This window comes from Sphaerodactylus townsendi, linkage group LG05 (genome assembly GCF_021028975.2).
Source record: "Sphaerodactylus townsendi isolate TG3544 linkage group LG05, MPM_Stown_v2.3, whole genome shotgun sequence".
Lineage (NCBI taxonomy): Eukaryota > Metazoa > Chordata > Lepidosauria > Squamata > Sphaerodactylidae > Sphaerodactylus > Sphaerodactylus townsendi.
This window is the reverse complement of record NC_059429.1, coordinates 72,937,606-72,962,287: the sequence shown is the minus strand read 5'-3', so window position 1 is coordinate 72,962,287 and position 24,682 is coordinate 72,937,606. Positions and strand designations below refer to the sequence as shown.

The 24,682-nt window shown below is 43.7% G+C and overlaps 1 protein-coding gene across 1 annotated transcript; it reads right to left on the bottom strand.

The window, feature by feature from the left end:
* On the bottom strand, window positions 1-21,497 carry LOC125433817 (riboflavin-binding protein-like). Its single transcript, XM_048498697.1, has 7 exons — window positions 21,473-21,497; window positions 18,527-18,697; window positions 12,816-12,915; window positions 11,753-11,881; window positions 5,166-5,277; window positions 2,910-3,166; window positions 1-134 (listed from the first exon to the last, which is right to left on the bottom strand). The coding sequence occupies exons 2-7, from the start codon at window positions 18,666-18,668 to the stop codon at window positions 116-118; spliced, it is 759 nt and encodes a 252-aa protein (XP_048354654.1). The 5' UTR covers window positions 18,669-18,697; window positions 21,473-21,497; the 3' UTR covers window positions 1-115.
* Between the last annotated feature and the right edge of the window lie 3,185 nt (window positions 21,498-24,682).

Sequence of the window (24,682 nt, the reverse complement as noted above, 5' to 3'; positions counted from 1 at the left end):
CAGCACAGATTCTGATTTTGCTTTGGTAAAGGTGCAGGAATGCTGAGAGGGAATATCCTTGATGCCTGACTTAGTGACCCACTGGGTGATCTTCAGATGAATTACAGGCAAAGGCTCACAGAATTTCCTCCACACTGCAGAGACAGAAACAGAAACAGCATTTACATTTCATGTTTATACTGCAAGTCCTTTCAACCTGGCATAAATTAGTGAGCACATATGCAAAATCTAAACCTTGCTGTGGTAATATATGCTGTGGTAATAAGCTATAAAAATGGGTGCAATCTTTACAATGGTCACAATTTTCTTCAATCTTGCCCCTTCACCCAAAAGATATTCTTGGTACAGGAAATTCATAATCTCAAAACTGTGTCTCCATATTATAAAAAGGAGCTGTTGAATCCCCTTTTCCCCATTTAGATGACAGTGAAAAAGAAGGCCACAATAATCTAAACATGGAGTTCTCATTGTAGTTTTGCACTATGGTAGAGTATACATCTTGGTTTCCAAGCCACACAATAGCTGGGCTTTCTGACAACATTTATTCCTCAGCTGTTGTAATTGGTTGTTGTAATCTATTAATTCAGGAGGCTATAAACAAGAGGTCAATCTGCAGGGATAGTCTTAGGGATTCTGTGGCATGGGCAAGGACAGGGCCTGAGAATCACAAGGGGCATGCACAACTCTGCACAGTTGATTGACCCCAGGTGGCTACTTGACTCCAGAGTTTTGTGCTACACTGCCCTATAACCTGAGACCCCCACTACCCTAGTCTGATTGCCCTCTCCCCAGTTTCAGGCAGTGTGGGAAGGTGGAGGAGTCCTGTCCCCCTTAAGGAGGGTGAGAGAAAAGCCTACCTGCCTGCCCAGCCAGTTGCGTGGGCTTGTCTGGGCCTGGGATCCACCAGCTCACACTGTGAGGGGCTTTTGGACAGACAGGATCAGCTGGTTACAGGGCAGTGTGGACCTGCTACGACCACCCCTACCTGCCTGGGTGGGTGGGTGAGAATTCACATTTGGGTGGCTTATGTATGTCTGCAGATGCAGACTGGGGCATCACTGAAAGAATAATCTTTAGTGGAACATGGTTACCCGGAACAGCTTCTTATACTGAAAGTGTCTGTGATTCCACCCTTACAGAGCAGAAAGGGAGTTGGGCAGGGTGGAAAGAAAGAATTTCCACATAGCTTGTGAGAGCTGAATTCTGTTGTTTGCTCTTAGTTATCTCAAAATTCCAGGAACAACTGGAGTGATTTCAATTATTTGTTTAGGAGAGGGCTGTGCAGTGAAATCTGATGCAGAAATTTACTGAAATCTATTTCATGTCTGTGAAGGGTATAATAAACACTAAATCTTGTATTAGAGCAAGATTGAGAATTTATATGTATTTGTGAAGCTATGCCACACAATATTAAGTCAAATTGAATCTGAATCAGACACATTCTAAAATAATTGGGATTTATCAGATTAACAAAATCAGACATCTGGAAAAATAATCTATTAGGTCTGAATTATTTTTGAACTTGAACTGTTAGAATTCATTCACACTTTACTTGTTTTAAACAAACCTATGCAGGATCTACTATAGGAGTCTCCATTATTACGATTTCAGATATTGTTACAGTGTAGGAGAACCTGTTAGGAACTTGGCCAGAATAGATGCTTTTCACAGGATCCCACAGAAACCAGAACATGGCAAGACAATGATATATGAAAATCAAAGGAGAAATCCCAGGAAATAAACTGTGGGCAAGTATTAATCAGTGAGAACAAACAGAAATAAATGCCAATCATGGGTTCTGAAAGTAGTAGACAGATACTGTTGGGAACCAACCATTAGCCCTGTCCCACTTCCTCACTGGAAGCTGTTAGGAAGCTAGGATGAAATCAGTAAGAGGGCAACCATGACTAGTTTTCAGGGCAACCCTCTCAACACAAACACACCCAAAAGAGTCTGGAAAGAGATGGATAATAATTGTGCTACAGGCAGGTGTCAGCTATGGTGTGTGAGACAGACTGAGAACAAGGCAGGTAGCAGGCGAAGGCATGGTCAGACAGACCAAGGTCAAGGCAGGTAACAGACAAATATGTAGCCAGACAGTCCAGAGTCAAGCAAATTCAAGAGTTCAAGCAGACAGGCAGGCTAAGCACGGAGGTACAAAGCGAGGAGCAGGGAACTTCGTGCATGGAGCTTTCCAGTGAAATGCAATTGTTGCACCCAGGCAGCATCAAGCCCAAGACAGGTTTTATATAGGAGATTCTGGCTGATCAGGCTGGGATTCTGCAAGGACTCAGTCCTTCTCAGATGCAGATGCCTCCATTTTGCAGAGCCTTCTGCCACACCAAGCAACATGCAAGCACTTATTTTATTCTGTAACTGTAGCCTCTGTTTTTATCTCCTTCATACAGCTAGCTTGTTACTTGACTCCTCAAAGTTTCCTGATGACTTTCCCAGCTGCATGGCATCAGACTCTGCCTTGGCTTGCAGGGAAGGGCTTGGAGTTGGCTCTGCTGTTTGCACTTCCTCATGAGGAGCCAGCTCTGGCTCCACAGTGTCTTCAGGTTCCACATCAGTGTCTTCAGTGTCCAGGGACTGGCTCATAATAATAATGATTCTATAATTCATTAGAATTTGCAGGCATGCTGGCCACAACAGTATTCATTCATTGTGCAGTTCTATGATGCCCAATGTAAAAAAGTAAATGGAGCAAGAATTAAGCTGGTAGCAGCTTTTCCTTTGATCATGATTTCATTAATGTTCTCTCCCAAATGCAAATGGCAGAACAGCCTAGCAGTAGTAGTAGTATTTTATTTATAATCAGTAGATCCATATATGTTAAAAGTGTGATCCTATCAAAACCAGCACCCAAGCACTATAACCGTGCATCTTACCAAAACATTGGCACTTACTCTTTCTCTAAGTCTTCTTCTAGGCCTTCTTCTTCTGCCTCCTTCAGCTGTTCCAATTTGATCATCTTTCTGCGACAGGCCCGCTCCTCACTGCTACTGTCGCTGCTGCTGCTGCTGCTACTGGAACTGTCATGTCTTATATACTTGAAGAAGTTGACATCATTTTCATTCAAGTTCAAGCAGCGGCAAGTAGACTCACTTACTTTCAGTGAATTCCCCCACGAGCTCTCACACAGGTCAGTTCCGTTGGAATACATCTAAGAGTCAGAGAGGCAAAACTCATCAATTTTGCAATATCCAGTCTTCTGGGCTCAAAAAGGAATGGCCTTGTTCTTGGTCTGCTCTTGTGTCCCTACAGGCTGTACAGTTTGGGCCATGATTTTCTACCCTGCACAAGGCCCACTTCAACAAACAAGATGCAGGGCAGGTTGAAGCTTTATGGCTTTAATATGGTGTGTACAAGTCAAACACAGTAATGCTCCACTGAATAGTCACACTATGTATTAATTGTAAAAATAGACTTTTCCAATAATTCACACATACAGGAGGTTGCTGATTGCTCCACCATAAGAGCAAACAGGTGATACTAGGGTTGCCTACTTTGCACTGGGAATATCCTTGCAATTTGGGAGTAGAGCAAAGAGAAGGGACGGAGAGGGGAGGAGAGGGGAGACCCTCAATAGGATATATAATACCATAGAGTCTGACCTCCAAAGCAGCCATTTTCTCTGGGGAACTGATCTCTGTAGTTTTGAAATCAGCTGTACATCTGGGAGATCTCCAGGCTCAAGATTGGCACATGCCTTCCAGGTGGCAGCCAAATTTATGCCTTCTGGAGTGTAGTAACTGCATGTAACTGGAATCTCAGTAGCAGTAATTATCTGCATGGGCCAACTCAAAGAGAAATCACCATTTTCTCTCCATGTTTCCAATGTGCAAGAATTACATGAATGGAGGAGTGTTTAAAAATTGTGGAGCATGGCTTGATCACCAGATTGTGAGTTGATAGAAGTGCACAGCAAGAGTAAGTTACTGTATAATTTCATGCCTTTTTAATTCCAGATCAGTAGTTCTCAAAACTGTGAGGGTGAGGCATGTTAATGTGCTACGCCAAGAGAAGACAAGTGAGCTCTTAATTCGTCACAAGACATAAATTTAAAAAACCAGAGGCTTCGATAAGCCCAAAACCTCCATTCATAAAGAAGGTTGTCTGCTACATCTTCATGCCTTTCATTACTTTTGCCTGGCCTTCTTTAAATGAGTATCCACTGCAGATAAGTAATTTACCCACCTTCCTGCATCAGGGGCCCTTTCCCCACTTACCTTAAGCCCCGCGCTACTCTCCTCAAGTAGCGCGGGGTCCTGGGGCACTCCCCACTACAGGGGCGGCGACAATGCAGCCGCCCCGACGCTGCCACTCTTGCGCCCCCTCAGCAGGCTACAGCATCCCCTGATGCTTCCTCAAAATGGTGCCTCTTTGATGACCCTGCTGCAAGAGCGCTACTGGGTCAGTGGGGACACCCTGGCGCTATGGATAGACGAGATGCTGCTATGCTGGCTGAGAGGTAGCAAAGGCAGCAAAAGGCAGCAAAGGTGAGTGGGGAAACGCCCAGGGTTATTGACTCAAACAGATTCAAATAGAATAGACCCAAGCAGAATTACCGGTACTTGTCTTCATTGCAGCCTGCTTTTGTCACTCTTTTTGTGTCCCTACTCTAGACCCCCCCCCCCCCCCAAACAGAAAGCTTTACCTGTTAACTCAAGAATAAGCACAATACATTGTGTGGCTCTTCTTACATCTTCTAAAATTAAGTTAAGTAGTCGAGTGGCAGGTATCAGGAGTTTGGAACACTGTTTTAGACAGAACTGTTTTAAATAAGTATTCTTATAAATACCTGATCTTCACAATTTCTCACTTGGCTTATAATATGGGCATTTTAATTCTATAAATTGTGGTATCAATGAAGTATACTGACAAATACTGGACTTTGTGTGTGAGTGCCGGATATGTGGGAAACAAGTTTATTTTATTTCTGTACATGACACCTGCTAGACTAATAGTGCCATCCTAAAGAGGGTCTTTTAGAATCCTATTCCAGTCTATTCAGTGGACTTACTCCAAGTAGTAAAGCATTTGTAGAACTGCACCATTAAACAGTGGTATATGCAGAACTGCAGCAGGCAAAGTATGTTCTTCCCCTGTGTGATATCCTCTGGTTTCCTTAAGGGGCTCTGGGGTTGCTTACGATACTTTACCTGGCTGTAGGGAATGCACTCATTCTTGCAATGGTTTTCTCCTTTTTCATCAATTTCCCAGTCTGTCAACCAGTTATTGACACAAGTTAAATCATTTTTACAAGCATCATACCTGAAGAGTAGAGAAAAAGCAGAGATCATTACTATTTTGCTTGTTTACTTGCTATGTCTCTCTTGTTTCAAAACATTTATATTATTTACTATATTTATAATTTGCTTTTCTCACTGAGACTCAAAGTGGATTACACAGTGTAAATCAATACAAATCAATACAAGGAGATGTTTAATAAGCACAGTATAAGACGATACGATCAAAACATAGAAGTGTGTAGGCTGTATAATAATGACTTGTTTAGCTACCTCAAAGCTCCTTGTCAGACATACGGAGAATCTCAGACTTCGTGCACCATTTCCATGAGTTTGCACTTTTACTCAGTAACAAAAATGAAATCAGTTCCTTTGACCTTGCTTTTTGCTAATTAATAATGCAGAATGTGTTTGTGCAACCTAGACTTTGAAGTATGAACTCTTCTGGGCAAAAAATAGGAGCATATTTTAACAGAATTTAACATGTTGATACTGAGAATAAAATTTGTTAGCACATACATGGGCATCTAAAAGAAAAATGTCAATAAATTAGTATTTGGACTTGCTCTTACATCATATTTTTGATTCTCAGTGTAAAGACATGAAAGGAGGTTAGTCCTTGCTCTTATTTCCATGTTTCTAATATCCATCTAGAGAGCCAGTGTGATGTAGTAGTTAAGGTGTTGAACGAGAATTTGGGAAACCCAGGATCAAATCCCCACTGGTGCCATGGAAGATTTCTGGGTGACCTTGAGCTAATTAAACATTCTCAGCCCTGACCATGGATAGTATTTGAATGGGAGACCTTTAAGGAATACCAGGCTGTGATATGGGGACAGGCATTAGCAAGCCACTTCCAAATGCCTCTTGCCTTGAAAACCCTGTGGGGTTGCCATAAATCAGCTGTGATTTGACAGCAAAAAAAATCCAGCTGCATTCTCAGGAGCCAAGATTTATTGTATTGTACAATGGCTTTACCTCCAACTCCCCCCACTCTCACTGTGTTTGTTTGTTTGTTTACTTACTATATCGCTATCCCTCCTCCACTGAATCCTCTTTGAGGCAACTTACAATAAAAAGCCACATTTAACAGTCATTAAACACAATCTGCAGATCCAAATGTCCACCAAAATGTTGCTTGCGGGACCCCACCACCACCACTAATGGGAACTGCATGATAAGATAGTAGGAGGTATTCAATAAAAGAGAAGAATCCACAGAAATCCCATGCAGGATTCAACCTTAAGATCTGTCACTGGATTAAATTTTACTTCAGTTATTTTAACTAGCTTATGTGAAGCATTTTTACTAGTCTTTGGGGCTTTCCCCACTACAGAAGGGAGCTAAGGTCGACTCAGTTCCCTTCAGTGGAGGGCGATTCCAGGCTGCCCCACAGCAACTGAGTTGGCCCCCTGGAACCGAGCTAAGTGGGTGGGATCATCTTGGTGCCTGTTTCGCTCCTCAATTGTGATTGGCGCTTGTGTTACTGCGGGAAACGGGAGTGTTCTTTTTTTTTTACAGTTACATGCGCTTTCTGCCCGCCACGACTCTCCTGTTCTGCACATGCCACAAAAGCGGCTTGTGATTGGTTGAACAGATGAAGTGTCATTTCAATGCTTCCCCACTTCGAAGCTTCGAAGCGGTATCGACCTTGTTCCAGCAGAAAAGTGTAGTTCATAACTGCGACAAGGATGTCGCAGTTCTGAGTGGGGGAACTGAGACAAAACAATGTTGAGCTAGGTGGCAGTGGGGATTCACTGAGGCGAACCTAGGTAGAAACCAGTTCAACTCTGTCAGTGGGGAAAGCCCCTTAGTGTAAATTTGGAAATGACACTAATGGGACCGGTAGCCAAGACTGAAAGGTCAACTACACTACTGGCATTGTGTAGAGACCCTCTGTTCCAGTTTTGCCTTAGGGCCCCCAGTTGCTTACACCTACTCCACTTAAGCTATTTTCATTATTAGTACTGATAAGGAAAAACCACAACAATGTTCCCACTTAATCTGTATTCCAGGTAAAATCTGCAGTTCTTTGTTAATTGTTCAGGAATCTATTTTACAAGTATGCAGCTACCAGAGATACCGCCTATTCTCCCCCTCACTCCATGCTGTTCATTCTTCAAAATCTCCAGAATGTTTTTATCAGCAATTTTCACAAGATTCTGGGGGAGCTGGGTCCTTAGTTGAAAAAAAAATTAAAACACTGTGCCAAGTTTTCCTCTTTCTTTCACTTGGCTCAGAATTGCCTGCTTCCAAAACTCAGCTGTCAGCAGATGGAGAGCCCTTGAGGCAGCTTCCCTTTCCAACTCAACTGCCAAACAGTTCTTGGATGGTTACAGAGGAAATTGTGGACTTGGTGCATTTAATAATTCTCACTACAGACATCAAGAGTAGTTTTAAATGAAAACAGATTTTTGGCAAACTAAAACTAGATTTGGCGAAAGGCATAAGAACATAAGAACATAAGAACAAGCCAGCTGGATCAGACCAGAGTCCATCTAGTCCAGCTCTCTGCTACTCGCAGTGGCCCACCAGGTGCCCTTGGGAGTTCACATGCAGGATGTGAAAGCAATGGCCTTCTGTGGCTGTTGCTCCCGAAAGCACCTGGACTAAGGCATTTGCACCAGATCAAAGAGGATCAAGATTGGTAGCCATAAATCACTCTCCCATAAATCTGTCCAAGCCCCCCTTTTAGCTATCCAGGTTAGTGGCCATCACCACCTCCCAGGAAACAGTACATTCCAAACACCAATCACACGGCGTGAAGAAGTGTTTCCTTTATTAGTTCTAATTTTTTTCCCAGCATTTCTTAAATGAATGCCCCTGCCTCAAAAGATGCCATAGAAAGAGAAAATTTCTGTCAACATTTTCTACCCCATGCATAATTTTATAGGACTTCAATCATCCCCCCCTCAGACGCCTCTCTCAAACCAAAGAGTCCTGCAACGCCAAGCTCTTTCCTCAATGAAGTGCTGCAGTCCCTCAACCATCTCATTTCTAATTCTTTTTTTCTATCTCTTCAATATCCTTTTTGAGATGTGGCTTACTCAGAACTGAACACAGGCATCTAAGTGCGGCCGCATTCACAGCTTTATATGGGTGGCATGACAATCTTTTCATGCTTTATTCTCAATTTTCCTAATTATCCCTCAGCATGAGTTTGCCTTTTCACATGTTATGTTGAGTTGACATTCCCATGGAACTATCAACTAAGACTTAAATCCCTTTCCCTGGTCTGTGACTGATAGCACTGACCCCTGTAGCATGTATGTGAAGTTTGATTTTTTGTCTCCTATGTGCATCATCACTTTGCATTTTGCTACATTGAACTGCATTTGCCATTTCTTAGCCCACTTCCACCTAATTTCATTTCGTCCCGCTTGGAGCTCAGAATCCTTTGTGGTTCTCACCACCCTACATAATTTGGTATCACTCCTGCAAATCCTACACCTCACGCTTACCCAGCACCCCCCTACTTCCAGGTCATTTATGAATAGGTTAAAGAGCACTGGTCCCACACGGATCCTTGGGGACACCACTCCCATGACTTCCATTGTGAGAATTTCCTATTTACACCCACTCTTTACTCCTGTTTCAACCAGTTTTGTGAACTAGTATGCAGAGTCTCCTGGTTCCTTTCATTGCTGAGTTTTCTCAATAGTCTCTGTGAGGAACTTGTCAAAGCCTTGAACCAAGTAGACAATGTCCACTGGTTCCCTATCCACATGCCTGTTTACATCCCCAGCACTCTAGTGTTTTGTAAGACAGGATTTGCCTCTGCAAAAGCCATGCTGACTTTCTCAGCAGGTCTTGCTTTTCTACATGTTTTATAATTTTATCTTTAACATTGGTGATTCTACTAATTTACTAGAACAGATGTCAAACTGACTGCCTTGTAATTTCCCTGTGGGTCCCCCCCTAGATCCTTTCTTAAAGATTTGTGCACATTGGCCATCTCCTTCCAGTCTTCAGGGATGGAGTTCGATTTCATGGGATAAGTTGCATTATTAAAAGGAGAAGATCAGCAATTTTACAAGCTTGAGCTCTTAAGAACTCTTGGGTGAATGCAATTCAGCTAGGGATTTGGTAACATTTAGTTTATCAATGCTGCCAGAACTTCTTCCTTGGTTCACCAATTATTCGTATAGTCTCTGATTCGGCCTCTAAGAAGCTTGGTTCAGGTGCAGGAATTTTCTCACCTCCTTGGGTGAAGACAGATGCAAAGAATTCACCAGCTTTTCTGCAATCTCCTGTCATCTTTAACACCCTTTGTTCCTTTACCCAGTCTGGGCTTCACCGCTTCCCTTGCTGGCTTCCTGCTTTGATGTACTTGTGCTGAACCTGTTTGTTGCTGGTTTTGATGTTCACAGCCATGTTCCTCATAACTTTTTGCCTCCTTACAGCTAACTTGCTTCTCTTTTGCCACCATTTGTGCCCCTTCTCTGGTATTCTTTATCAGTTAAGTTGGACTCCATTTTCTAAAAGACATCTTTTTTTTTTCCTAATAATTCTCTCAACGTCCCTTGTTAACCATGGTGGCTTTTGACTGGGCGCCGCCTTTCCTAACTCCAGAACACATTCCAGCTGAGCTTTTGTGGACTGTGTTTTTAAATAACCTACATCTTGGACATTTTGACTCTTTGGATTTTCCCTTTCAGCTTCTACACTATCCCCCCTCATCTCGAGAAATTTCCCTTCTGAAGGCAAATGTAACTACATTAGTAGTTGTCACTCTTGTTCGCATGCAGAGATACTGAATTCGACAGCATTAAAATGCTGCTCCCCATCGGCTCAACAACACTGACTTCCCCGCACCAGGTCCTGGGTCCCACATAGAATTAGATCTAGGATCACATTCCCCTGGTTGCCTACAACCATCTGCTCTAAGCCACAGTCATTTAGCATATCCAGGAATGTTCTCTCCTTACTATGACCTGAACATGCATTTTTCCAGTTTATATGGGGATAGTTAAAATCGCCCATTACCACCTAATATTTTGCTTTTGTTGGCCTCTAATTTCTTTTTTTTTTCCATCTCAGAACTTCCTTGTGCTTTTGGTCAGGGGACGAGCACATATTCCTAATGTTAAACCATGCTTCACCCCCCTGGTATTGATATCCACAGTGCTTCGTAGGGAATCGCCCCCCCCTGCATTGCCTATTTTATGTGACACTATGCTCTCTTTGATGTAGAGGGCCACTCCACCCCACCCCTGTCCTATCCTTCCTGTAGAGCCTGTGTAACTGGGATAACAGCATCCCACTGGTTCTCCCTATTCCACCATGTCTCTGTGATGCCCACTATATCAATGTCCCTCCTTCAAAACTCTGTACTCCAGCCCCCCCCATTTTAGGCTCCATCGCTTCTACTGATAGCATAGAGACACTTGTATACTCTGTCTCCTGTCCCCTAACCTGGGATTTATGTGTTTTGCCCTCTAGCCTTTTGTAGACACTATCACTTATCACATTGCTGTGCTCTTCACTTGTATGTGGTTGATTTAAAAAAACCTCCTTCTCTGTCTGCATCCCCATGGACTCTGTATTCCGAACCGAAGTCACCTCAGCTCCTGTCGGCTTTCCCCCAGGGATCAGTTTAAAAGGCATTACTTCCCCCTCATTTCTCTGATTCAACACACCATGCAGTTTTTCTTCAGATTTCCTGTTCTTCAGTCCTTTGAAAGTGAATTATCTCAAGCATCTTTTAAAAATGAAAGGATCCTGTAATTGCTTAAATAAGGGGATAGAAAGGGGAAACTGCAAGGACTTGCAGGAGATTACTCCTTTCCCTCCCCCCCAACACACTATTACCTCTTTTCCTTCCCTGAAAACCCCTATAGCCTCTCCCATTTTCTTCTCTCTTTCTAGGTTTGCCAAATACTAGGTGGGGCCTGGAGATCTCCTGCAATCACGATAGATCTCCCAACTATAGAATCAATTCCCCCTTACAGTTGCCAGATTAGGCTAGGAAATTCCTGGAGATCTGGGGGTAGACCTTCAGGAGAGCAAGGCTTTCCTGCTTCTTTCTCCCCTTCCCATTCAACAATCAAACTAACTTTATCTGCCCCTTTGTCTTCAGCTACCCCCACCCTGGCAGCCTCTACCTAGTTGTGTGGTGCTGGATACTAGGTCAGGCCAACTTGCACATAAGGAGTCCTCAAGGACCAGTGAGGTTTCATATCAGTTTTCCCTGTATCCCCCTCTCCATACTATTTTCCAATATGTGACTGGCCCAAAATCCCCCAGTGAGTTTTCACAGTAAGATGGGAATTTGAACTTGGGTCTCTTAGACCCAATTCTCAAACTCTAACTATTATACCAATGCAATTGTATTTGGCAGGGATTTTATTGTTGAGATTTTCTGCATACAGAAAGAGTCCCCCAAGTTTGAAGGAAAATTGGTTTAGCATCAGTGTGGCCCCAGTCAGCAGATTTAGGTATCTGTGTATGAAGGTCACAAGCCACTATTAGATATATTGATAAACCATCACAGAACTTACCAGCCATCACAGAATTTTTGGCAGATGGGAACGTGTTCAATAGCAGCTGAGTAGTTGCGATTTTCCCAGTGAACAGCAAGTGGTGAACACATGTAGAAGCAATCTATCTTCTTCATGTAACTTTCACAGCTGTTATGGTGTGAGAAAGAGTAATTGTTCTTCATATAAAAACAGTAACATAACTGTTCATAGCTATCAATGCAGCAATCAGCATGCATTTTGGGATTTGCCACAATAGATTAGACTATCCAGTTTAATCTCAAGGATCAGCTGTTGCACTGACAGCCTCACATGTACTTGTGGTCTTTGGTACATAGGACAGCAATGTGTCAATACTATGTTCTAGTATTTTCCACTACCTCCATTTTAAACAGACAGTTAATTTGTGACCAGGTCTATTGCATTATGAAACATGTACCCTTCACAGACATCTTCCTTGTTCTGTTTCTGTGTATATTCTGTATTATTGCTCTCTGTGCAATATTTAAATAACACAAAAACATTTCTCAGGCTATGTTGGACCATCATTTTAATTACAAAGTCATAACTTAAAACATCATCTGCAACATGATGCTGTGATTAGATAGTCCAGATCCCCCTGGCAACTGTATTTGAAGCCATAGTTCTTTGAAACCAAGTACACATGATCCACAGCAATCTACTACTGGTATTGCTTGTCATAGTGGGAGCTGGATTTTTTAAAAACTCTAGTCGGATTAAAATTCCAGCTAAGTGGCAGCAAAATTGAGGCTACTGAGCCAAAATATTGCAATACAATACTGATTATTACAGCTAAGATTAAGCCAAAGTTAGGTATGAAAGTGAGCTGCATCTGTTTTTCTGGCACAGTTTCTGCATGCTTAATCATCTTTATGTACATACAGATAAAAGCTTTACCTGTTGAGTTTATGCATAGTGTGCTGCAGTTAAAGAACTACAAGATAGGCTAAGAAGAAAAGGTATTAATCATGCTGTTTTTCCCACTGAGATTTGCTGATGGCTGCTGATAAGAAATTCTGAACTTACTGAAATGCACTCAGAGAAAAAGCAACAAAAGACTTACGATTCACTGAGATTTCCACATCTGTTCCAGTAAGTGTTATATACTTTAATTACTGGTGATTGAGCCAATTCCTTTGTAAAGTTTGCATGGCAACAAGAGGCTGCAGAGAATTAAAGATTTCAAAGAACTAAAAAAAAAACACTTCAAAGAGTCACAATAACTATCCCTGGTATGAATGCAGTTAAAATTGGGAAGAGTTTACAAAAGGAAGATCTGTACAAAATACTTTTTTTTCAATTTGGATACTACTGGAAATGATAATTTCACTCTAACTCTATATAATAGCTTACAAGTAAATGAACATTACAGAATACAGGACTAAAATTCTGACTCCCAAACTTTTGATGCAAAAGAACACTGTTAGGCTTCTAGCATGTGCCAGTGCCACACAATTGATTTTAGCTACATTATATACTATTAGATCCATAGAATAAACAGGAGCTTCTCCCAAGAAGTTTGGGCATTTTCCCCATTCTGTGCGGTGCTTCCTACCCATTAGTAGGATGACCACTTATAGCTTGGGAATTCTTGGAAATTTGGGGGTGCCGTCTAGGGAGTGCAGTTACCATTTCTTCCAGGTAGGGTTGCCATCTCTAGACTGGAAATTTCTAGAGATTTGGGGTTAATCCAGAGCAGGCAGGGTTTGTGGAAGGAAGGGACTTCAGCAGGGTATGATGACCTAGATTCCATCTCCACTGGAACTGATCTCTGTAATCTGGAGCTCACTTGTAATTGTGTTGATCTCCAGGGCCCCACCTGGACATTGGCAACGTTAGAACTTAAGCTTGGTGTATGAAAATGCTTTTGATGTAGTACCTTGACTAATCCTGTATCAGCAGCAGAATTGGGCCCACTTTTCCTGCCTTGCCATTCTACCCCCCCTTTGCTCTCCCCCCCATGCATGAGGAGTTTGCAGGGGTGTAAACAGCTATTCCCTTTCAGAAAGCCGGCCGGTGATTCTCTCGCGCATGTGAGAGAATCACTGGCTTCCCTGCCAGCAAACTCCTTGTGTGTGTGAGAGAATAATCAAATTTTAAAAATAAATTTTTTTTACAATAAAATAAAATACTGCCAGAGAGTAAGGGGAATGGGACGAGATTCAGCCAATCAGAAGGCAGGAAATGGATGCTGCCTGCACATGTGTGGAAGAGATCTCAGAAGAGCTTGTGATGCTAAAGCTGTGCTTAAGGGAAAGCCCCGGGCTTGTGGGGAATCTCTCGGGTTTTTCCGCAGCGTCCCTGGCTGGAGTGAAGGAACAGCGGGGGAGTTGTGGGGAACTACGAGCGGGATGAGAAGCTCCGTAGCAGGTATGCTCCCGGATAAACCACAGGGAATTTTGAAAGTGCAAAATCAGAGTATTTTGCCTCTGGGGTGGTTTTTCTTTTGGCACATCCAAATATGATTAACATGCTCTTCAATGCGCCCCCTTGCCTGGTTAGTCAGGAGTTTGGGGCTGGTTGTCACCAATTCATGGATGAACCCAGCTCTACCTCCTGATGGACAACCAGTTGAGATCAGTGGCAATGGTCTGGTTTGATATCTGGAGGCAGTAATGCCATGGATGAGACTGAGCCAGCTGAAACTTAATCCATCTAAGATGGAGGTCCTGTGGCTGAGTCAAAATGGACTAGGACAGGGACTATGGCTCCCAGGGTTTGACAGGACACAACTGACAGTTTCTGCTTCCAAACAGGCATCTGGAAGTCATTCTAGATGTGTCATTAATGATGGAGAAGCAGGTTTTAATGGTAGCTAAGATGGCATTTTAACATTTTGGAGTGCCCAACAACTGGCTCCTTGCCTGTTCTGCTCCAATTTGACCACTGTAATCCATTCAATGGTCACCTCCAGACTTGATTTCTGTAACTCACTCAACATAGGGCTGCCCTTGAGAGGCAGCTAACAAAGAATGCATAGGTCCTAACTAGGTCCCCTTGAAGAGTTTCTATTCAGTCTATACTCAGGCAATTGCCCGGGCTGCAGAATGGCTTCTGGATTAAGTTCAAGGTGATAGTTTTAACTTTTAAAGCCCTAAAGAGTCTGGGACCTTCATACCTGTGGGACCACATTTTCTGCTGAGTCTCTAGTTCTCAAAACCTGCTGAGGTCCCTGGCCAAAAAGCAGTCTGTTAGTCCTCAACCAGGGCCAGGGCCTTTTCAACCATGGCACCAGCCTGGAGGAGCTCTCTGTCTGAGGAGATCAGGGCCCTGTAGAACCTTTTGCAATTCTATAGGGCCCACAAGATGCAGATGTTCCATAGCCATATAGTTGAGAACTTTGTGGGCACTCTGCAAAGTACACTAGCCACCAGATAGAACACCCACTTTTCTCTCCTCAATATATATATATTTTTATTTATTTCATTTTTAAACCGCCCTCCCCCGAAGGCTCAGGGCGGTGTACATCAACATCATAATACAAATATAAAACAATCTATAACAATTTTAAATTAATAGAATTTAAACAATTTACAATTTACAATTTACAGATGGCGACTTATTCCAACCCCATTCCCGCCCACGGGAGTAATTCCCCTCAAGATGGTATGGGGGTCAGATGAGTCATCCCGCTGGCTAAAAAGCCTCATGGAACAGGTCTGAGTTTTACAGGCCCCTGGCGGAAACTCTGAAGGTCCCAGCAGGGCCCTGGTCTCCCCTTAGGGGAGCCTGTTCCACTCAGGTAGGGCCAGGGCAGTAAAAGCCCTGGCTCCCCTTGCTGAGGCCAGCCAGATCTTTTTTGGGCCAATGGGGATTTTCCAGCAACCGCTTCCTCCATAGAGCTGGGAGAGGTCCTAGTAGGGCAGTGCACGGGAGAGATGCGATCCCTCAGATATGTAGGCCCAATGCCGCCTCAATGGCCTTAAAGGTCAAGAGGGCACCAGTACCACTTTGAAGATGGCCCGGAACTCGATGGGCAGCCAGTGTAGATGGTAGGCTAGGGACCGGAGTAATCCGGTCCCAACTTAGCTGTTCCTGTAAGTAGTCTGGCTGTCGACATACGTTGGAACGAAGTTTCACTCTCCGATCACCGGACAGAGTGGCAGGCCAGCCGTGAGAGCTGCTACATAATAATCCATAGCCTAGAGAGGTGACCGTTGTATGGATCACTGTGGCCAGGTCAGAACGGGACAGATAATGGGCTAATTTGTCTCGGCCTTCGTCGCAGATGGTGTAAAAAAGCTGCATTCGGCAGTTTGAGTGACCTGGCTGCCCTCCATTGATAATGTCGGGTCCAAAGCCACGCCCAAGCTCTTGAACAGTCGAGGTGGGTTAGATGTAAGACTACTCGGCTTAGCGAACGGCAAGCAAAGTCCAACCGGGTTCTCCCCTCGCCCCAACCACAGGTGACCTCCATCTTGAAGGGTTTAGCTTCAACCGGTTTGCTCTCAACCACCCAGCTAATACGGCAAGGCTTCTAAACAGCACTGGAGAGGCCTCCAGGGGCCGCCGAGACGGGCTGCCCCTCCATCGTGAACAACGCAGCTGGGTGTCATCGGCGCACTCGATAGCACTGCAGCCCCCAAACTCCGGACTAAACTCTGCCAGGGGGGCGCTTATGTACGATATTAAAAAGCATCGGGGAGAGGATCGCCCACCGCGGCACCCGCACATTCAATGGGTAGCGCCTCTGGAGTTCTCACCCCTCGATGTCACCTGCAGTCCCCTTCGTCTTGGGAGAAATGAGGCTGTGCCAATCCAAGGCTGACCCGGCAGACCTCCGGGAGCATCAGCGCAGGGCGGTGGACCAAAAGGTCGCGGATCTACCACGCCAAACGCCGCGTGTGAGATCTAACAAACACCAGCAGCGCCAACCCACCTCTGTCCAAGTGAAGCCGGAGTTCGGTCCCACAACGGGCAACCAGCACCGCCTCGGGTCCCATGGCCAGCACGTGGAAACCGGACTGGAAGGGGATCCAAACAAGGAGATGCTTCATCCAGGAAATCTCTTGAGCTGTTCGGCCATCGCTCACGGCTTCAATTACCTTGCCCAGGAATGGTAGATTAGAAACTGGGCGGTAATTGGCCAGATCCTCAGGATCTAACAACGGTCTTTTCAGGAGCGGGCGGACCACTGCCTCTTTAAGCCGACCCGGGAAAGCTCCTTGCTTAAGAGAGCTGTTGATAATATCCAACAGGTGGCTCCGAAGCACCTCCCTGCTGGCTTTCACCATTTTAGGAGATGTTTACAGAGGGTGAGATCAGAGGTGGGATCCAGCAGGTTCTCACAGGTTCCCGAGAGAAGGTTACTAATTATTTGTGTGTGCCGAGAGGGGGTTACTAATTGGTGATTTTGCCACGTGACTTTTGTCTTAGTTACGCCCCTCCTCTCAGCAGTAGCGTGCAGATCTTGAAGCAGTCTAGCAGGAGGTGCACCGGCGTGCATGGCAGCCCTTGGCGCTTCGCAAGCAGGCATTCTTTCCTCGCCGCATCAGGTGACTCACAGCAGCGGCTGCGTCCTTGCCACAGCCCCGCCCAGGAATGCCCCGCGCCTGGAATGCCTGGCCATGCCCCCGTCGTGCCCCACCCAGCCCCATTGGTGTGCTATCCGCCACAGTTTGAATCCCACCACCATGGGAACCTGTTACTAAAGTTTTTGGATCCAACCACTGGGTGAGATCATAATAGGATTTTAACGGGCCATCTATCTGGTGACTATCGATTGGTTTTAAATGTATATACCGTGAATGTGTATATTATATTGTTTTGAATGATTGATTCCCACTTGGGTGGGGTGGTGGTGGAAGGATATAAGTTGAAAATATAAATAAATAAGTAAATAAATAATTTTAATAATAGCCCCCAGAAAAGTAGAAACATTACAATAACCCACAATATTTGCTATGCTAGAAGACATAATTTCCACCTTTTGTTACTGTTTTCATTACATACATTACTGATATATCAGTTGTGGTGGTGTGTCAGTGTCCTCAATGATTATGGGAAAATGTCAGTGACATTATCAGGGAAAAACAATCCAACTTTACTACATCTTCCATCTTACTTCCACTTTTTTGATAACTATTTTAATCTTCAAAAATTAAATCTTTAATCTGCTCCTCTACCATATTATTTAAGTATAGAATCAACCACTGAACTCTGACCCAAAAAAGTTAATTATCAAAAAAGCCAACAGTTCCCAGAGCAATAGGCCTTCCATGTGATAGACATTTTTTTAAAATTAAAGGGTATGGGCTCCACCACTCCAGTACATACCACTCCTTCATGAAAAAAAATTCAATGTATGACACAGGACATTAACCAAGCAAAACTCTGTAACTGTTAAGGCCTTGAAAGTGACCAAGGCATTTGTCCCATTTACCCAGTATATACGAAAATCGTACAAAAGGGTTGAAAAGCACAGTTCCTTATCTAACAATAAGTCAATCTTCCCTTCAGTCACTATAACAGAAAGCTATGTCCCATTAGCTAGCAAGACACTATGGAAGTCCCAGGCATATACTCTGGGGATCACATACTATTTTTAACAACAGCATATAATCATCTCTGGAGAAAGTTAAAACAGAGTTAACATATGAGCTAAAGCACTCAAGCTAAAAGGTATATTGAAGCTGAGATTAAAAGAAGGGGTCTGGATAGACCATAAATACAAATATATCCACTCAGCTTTAATGAATCCCCCAAAAGGATGGCAGCAAAGATAACAGTGAAATAGTTTTGCAAATGATCTTTCAAAGCTTATGCAGATCTTACATTTGTCATATATGGTGCATTCCTGCATGTCAGCCTCTGGGGTAGCTCTGGATTTATGATATTGCCCTTTTAAACATTTTGGCTTTTTGCTGGCAGACACTGATAAGATGAGGAAGAGTAGCAGCACAGAAAACTTCAACATCTTTTTTCCCCCTTTCGTTTGCAGTAGTCCTGTATAAAAAGATGATATTCTAGTCAAAGTTCAAGCTCAGTCAGAAATGTCCAAAAGCAATGCTGCTACTGTGAGGCAGAGGAACCAACCAAACACAAGAAAATTGTTGACTTGCCCTCTCATTGCCATATACTCATTGCCATTGTCAAAATCTGTGAACAAGGTAGATGCCTTACCAGGGGCGTAACGAGGCAAACTGTAGCCCTGGGCAAAACCTGAGTTGGATGCCCCCCCTTCACCAGCAGCCACCTCACCACGACCAATTTTTTTTGCACCAGGACATTGGTGCGTGCAGGGGTGCATTTTTAGACATATCAGCACCAAAATTTCAGCGTATCAGTGTATCCTCAGGAGACCAGGAGTCCTTATGCTACCCCCCAAGTTTGGTGAGGTTTGGTTCAAGGAGTCCAAAGTTATGGACTCCCAAAGGGGGTGCCCCATCCCCCATTGTTTCCAATGGGAGCTAATAGGAGATGGGGGCTACACCTTTGAGGGTCCATAACTTTGCCCCCCCTTAACCAAACTGCACCAAACCTGGGGGGTATCATCAGGGCAGTCTCCTGATGAGACCATGAAAGATTTGAGACTGTGCCTTCAGAAATGTGCCCCCCCCAGCCTGCAACCCCCATTGACAGCAATACAGAAAACTCAATGCAGAACAAAGATTCTTGGGCAAATTTCTGGGATGTTCCTGCAGGGGGTGCATTTTTGGATGTATCGGCACCAAAATTTCATGGTATCATCTGGAAACTGTCCTGATGGGACCCCCCAAGTTTGGTGCAGTTTGGTTTAGGGGGTCCAAAGTTATGGACCCTCAAAGGGGGTGCCCCATCCCCCATTCTTTGCTAAGGAGATGGGGGCTACCCTTTGAGGGACCATAACTTTGGACTCCCTGAACCAAACTGCACCAAACCTTGGGGTTGCCATCATGCCAGTCTCCAGATGATACCCTGAAATTTGGTGCTGCTAGCCTAAAAACTGCGCCCCCTGCAGGCCAAGAACTGGAAAAACACTAAAAACACACAAAACACACAAACGAACCTGAATTTTTGCACGCACCCCCATGACCAAATGGAGGTGCCTGGGGACATTTGACTCCCCATGTTCCCATGGCAGATATACCTCTGGTAGTGGCATATCCACCTCTTCTCAATATCCCAATTTGAGGCATCAGAACAGATCTGTCCCCAAATGGCATGAAGGAAAATAGTGGCAAAGGAGTTTGTTGCTGATGCTTTCCTGGAATAGGGCTGGCATTCCATTTTAGGTGTTGCAGTTCAAGCCTCACGTTTGCAGTCAAGATGAAGACAAGCACCCAACATTTAGGGAGCATGTGCAGCCTTTTAGGTGTATGTGTTGGGTTACAGTTTTGCAACACAGAAGAGGGACAGGAAGAGGATGCTTAAAGTCTTAAAGCCCTCATCCAACATTTGTGTCTCCCTTTTTCTTTGCTAAAAATAAATTTCTGTAGAGAATCAACGATTCTTAGTGAGCACTTTTAACATAAAAAACTATAGAATGTAGAATGGGCAAAAAGCTGTTAGGATTGTCTAGCTGAAGTGGGGGCAAGGAGGTGAAACTACAAGGGCAGCTTTACTGAGGGGAGGGGGCAATTGAATATCTTTGTCCCTCCTAACTGCAATCTCCTGGCCTGCACTTCTATTCCTCCTTAAGTACAATGTACCTGGGTCTGCTACAGGCATGTGCTACCATATTCCAGCTATGAGATCCTGGTGGGAGCGTCATTTAAAAGCATCCTGGGGTGCCTGATCTAGACTGGGACAGCAATCAGAGGGCAGAGGGGCACCTGCCTTCCCCTTGTACTGTTTTCTGAGCTGAAATGGTGTGAGGAAGGTGTTCTTTCCCTTGATGCCCTCAACACCATTTCATCTTATGAAAATGGTGCAGAGGCAAAACATTTTCCCTCATGTGCTTTGATCCTTGATCTGAATTGGGCCCCATGGGTTTTAAAAAGGAGTTTCTACGGGGAATTGGAAAGTGGAATATGGCTGCAAGTCCTTATGGTAGACTCAAGTACATTGTAATGTTTGGCCCTTAGAGTTGCCAACTTTTAAAGTGGCATCTGGATCAGCTGTTGTTATAAGGTACTTCATGCCATGAAAAGCTTCAGCTGCAGATTTATATGAGAGCAAACTTCTGTGAATGGGATACTGCTCCCAGGCTCCAGAGGGTGCCTGAAGATCTTACAGAATGGCAATTGATCTCCAGACAACAGTGATCAGTTTCCCTGGAGAAAATTACTGCTTTGGAGGATGGACTCTTGCGCATTTTAGCCCTTCAAAAATTTTGCCCCTCTCAAACCCTCCATCCCAAGCATCCTCAGGAATTTCTAAGCCCAGAGTTGGCAACCTTAAAAAAAGGGACAGCCCATTCTGGTCAGTTGGTAACCATATTCTTTTCTGTACTTGTTTTGACACACGCACCGCCCCCTGAGACATCTTTCTGGTTCTTGCAATGGGTGGCAGAAAAGGATAGGAATTCACATTCTAAACTATTTCTAATTGTTGTGTTGAAGTTTGGAACAGAATATTTTTTCCTGATGGCCGATTCGTGGCTGGCATCTTCAGTGGATCCACTGAAGATGCCAGCCACAGATGCAGGCGAAACGTCAGGAGAGAATGCTGCTAGAACACGGCCATACAGCCCGGAAACCACACAGCACCCAAGTGATTCCGGCCGTGAAAGCCTTCGACAATACTCTAAAATTAATTGGTTATAAAGGAAACAAAGTCAAACATACCACCTTTTCTCACCTGTTTTTACCTAGTTTCCAGATCCCTTTCTCTCTTTCAGAGGAATGCTGCTCATTCTTCCCCCATCTCTCTTTATATATGCTGTTTGTCAGCAGATACCCATAGCTGATTTTCCAAGTAAAGTTCTCTGACCTTTGCAAAGCTAACAATTTTATCTCAGGGTCACTTGCAGGGGGGTTGCTTACTGCTTTAGAAAGCAGCTTAATAAAGAATAATTGACTATAATATCAATATCATTAGTGAGATAACAGCAATCTAATTTTGTTTGAATTCCCACTCTACCATGGAAGCTTGATGGGTGACCTTGCTGTAGAGTTTGTAACAAGTCTTTTAGAAGCACTAGTGGGCCAGTGATTTAGCCTGTGGTAGTCCAATCTATGATTCAGTGTCGGCAATAACAGAAAAAAAGTTGGTTGCGGTGGGTTTTCTGGGCTGTGTTGCCATGGTCTGGTGGATCTTGTTCCTAACATTTCACCTGCATCTGTGGCTGGCATCTTCAGAGGTATATCACAGAGGGAAGTATGTGAAACGTTAGGAACAAGATCCATCAGACCACGGCCACACAGCCCAGAAAACCCACCACAACCAGTCGAATCTGGTCGTGAAAGTATTTGACAATACAGAAAAAAAGTTGTCACTGCAGTTGTACACAGAGATAATCTAACTTATTGAACTGTGTGAAACTATGCTTCCTCTTTGTTCTAGTGCAGGGGTAGGGAACCTGCGGCTCTCCAGATGTTCAGGAACTACAATTCCCATCAGCCTCTGTCAGCATGGCCAATTGGCCATGCTGGTAGGGGCTGATGGGAATTGTAGTTCCTGAACATCTGGAGAGCCGCAGGTTCCCTACCCCTGTTCTAGTGCCTAGCATAAAAGATCCAACACTTGGGCCAGTAACTCCAATCTCAACCCAGTTTATCTCACTGGATTGCTATTGTGAGGATAAAATGGAATAGAGGACAATGATGCTGTAAGTCACTTTGGGTCTCATTAGAAATAAAAGCAGAATATCAATAAATTCAAACACTGCCTTCAAACTCAGAACTTCATCATCACATGGCAGCCAGGAGAGCAACCAGTGGGTTTGGACCCTTTATATGATAAAAGTCATACACTAGATTTACAGTTTTGCACTGAGCAGGATTCTGGAGATCTGGTTAGAGGGGCAGAGTTGAGACGCTTGTCATGGTTGGATAATTACATACTGAAGGTAGCTATGACACCCCTTTGTTAGGATGATATATCCCCAGAGACTGAAGGATGGATCCACCTTCTTTCCAGGATGTTCTGGAGGATTTTGAGAGATTCGGGGCAACTCTGCTAAAGCCCTTGTTTCATTATGTAATGCTGATTTTACAAGGGACAGCACATAGAGTTGTTCTCCCCATTCCTCTTCATCTTTCCAGGTATTACCTACCCTTCAGCTTACAAAGACATTAAGGGGCACATAGAGGCAGGGGGGATGGCTGGAATGCCATTGGCAGCAAGACCAATTCCAAGTTTTAAAGCAAGGAATGCCCAGCCACCCTTCCTTTGTCCCCTGCTGGCAAATTCAGCATTTTGCTACATAACCATATTATCAGCTGAATTTTATTCATCATTATTATATAAGGTTGTTCATGATCATTGGTGGGATTCAGCAGGTTCGCACCACTTCGGCAGAACTGGTTGTTCAAATGGTGCTTGTAAATAACCAGTTGTTAAATTATTTGAATCCCACCACCGGAACCGGTTGTTACATTATTTGAATCCCACCACTGATTGGACACCTAGATTTGATCTCTCACAGCTTATTTTAGGAAATTATTTGTGATAACTTGTCTAGATTTCTTTGCAAATAAAATCTCTTACCTGATGACTGGTCCATCTGGAAAGTTTATTTGGTGACAGATCTCATGACATGTCAGAAGCAACTCCTTGCAAAAATATTATGGACAATGATGTCCCTGACTTATATAAACAGAGTTCTTGAAGTTGTGAAATCCACATCCTGCAAGCTGGCTCTTTGCCAGAGTTGCCAGAAGAAAGTGCCTTGATTCAAGATTGTTAATATATCATTTGTGGGGGTTCATATTTGTAGGATATTTTTTATTCTTTACTGCCCAATGGGATGCAGAGTTTCCACTGGAGATGTGGAATTGAGGATACGGTCTTTAATACTTGTGTCAACTTACTGATGAAGATAATCTGTAGTTATGGAGATAGCTGTCATAGGTATGCTGATGGAACCGACCTCTGTATTGCTTCATCTTAACTACCAGAAGTTGCTGTAGATGTCAAACTGGTATTTAAGACCTGTAGTCAAGTAGCTGAAGAGGAATCAGCTAAAATTGAATCTGGACAAGTCAGAGATAATGCAGGATGGAAAAACTAATCTGCTGGAGGCTTCCCTGCTTTTGCTTGTCTCTTTCTGGAGAGTTTTCAAGCAAACACAGATGGAACTTTGGAGGACCAACTGCAGGGGCAGTGGATAGTCAGGCTAGGTCAGGCCAAGGCAAACAAAAAAGATGTTTTCAAGAAAGTAGTTGTGCAGAACAGAGGAGGATCAACCAGCAGGGTGGGGTGTGGGGTGGGACTGGAATTGATTGTGTGGGCTGGAGGAAGTGTGAGGAGGGGCAAGGAAGAGATTTTGTGGAAAGGAAGAGATATTTAAATCAGCTTGTGCTAAAAATAATGACTTCACTCGACTTAACTCCTTGCAGTATGCAGCAGAAATAGGGATGCCTCTGCTATTTACACATGTAGATGTGGAAAGTTGAAAGTTATTCCTGACACATCTTGCACTGTATGGTGTTGGTGTTCAGTTTGTATCAATGTCATACCATGCAATTATTCCCTTAGAATAATGCAATCAACTTTTTGAAGGTGATGATTTTTCATCTTTTACTTAAGCATTGATTATTAACAGACAGCATTCATTTCCATTTTTGATGACAGGGCTAACCTTGGAACTTTGGGACATCTTGTTTGACATTAAAAAACAGTGACAAAGGTTAAGACATTCAGTCAACAACAGAACATTTTTAGATAGTTTGAGCAGAGGTTGATAGGCTGATGTTTATTTTGGCTAGCCAATGTCTCTTATACTACTGCATTGCTAAAAGGAGCTGTAGATGGAACAGTAGGTTAGTTTAAAACTTTATTAATTTCCATAAATGAAAGTTTTTATGTACTGTTATTAGGATTGCAAAAGAGAATTGATCTTTCAAA

Coding starts and splice junctions, on each gene's coding strand:
- LOC125433817 (XM_048498697.1), bottom strand. CDS start 18,668: ATGTTGAAGTTTTCTGTGCTGCTACTCTTCCTCATCTTATCAGTGTCT. Junction 12,916..18,526: donor ATGCACCATATATGACAAAT/GTAAGATCTGCA, acceptor AATTCTCTGCAG/CCTCTTGTTGCCATGCAAAC. Junction 11,882..12,815: donor TGTGGAAATCTCAGTGAATC/GTAAGTCTTTTG, acceptor ACACCATAACAG/CTGTGAAAGTTACATGAAGA.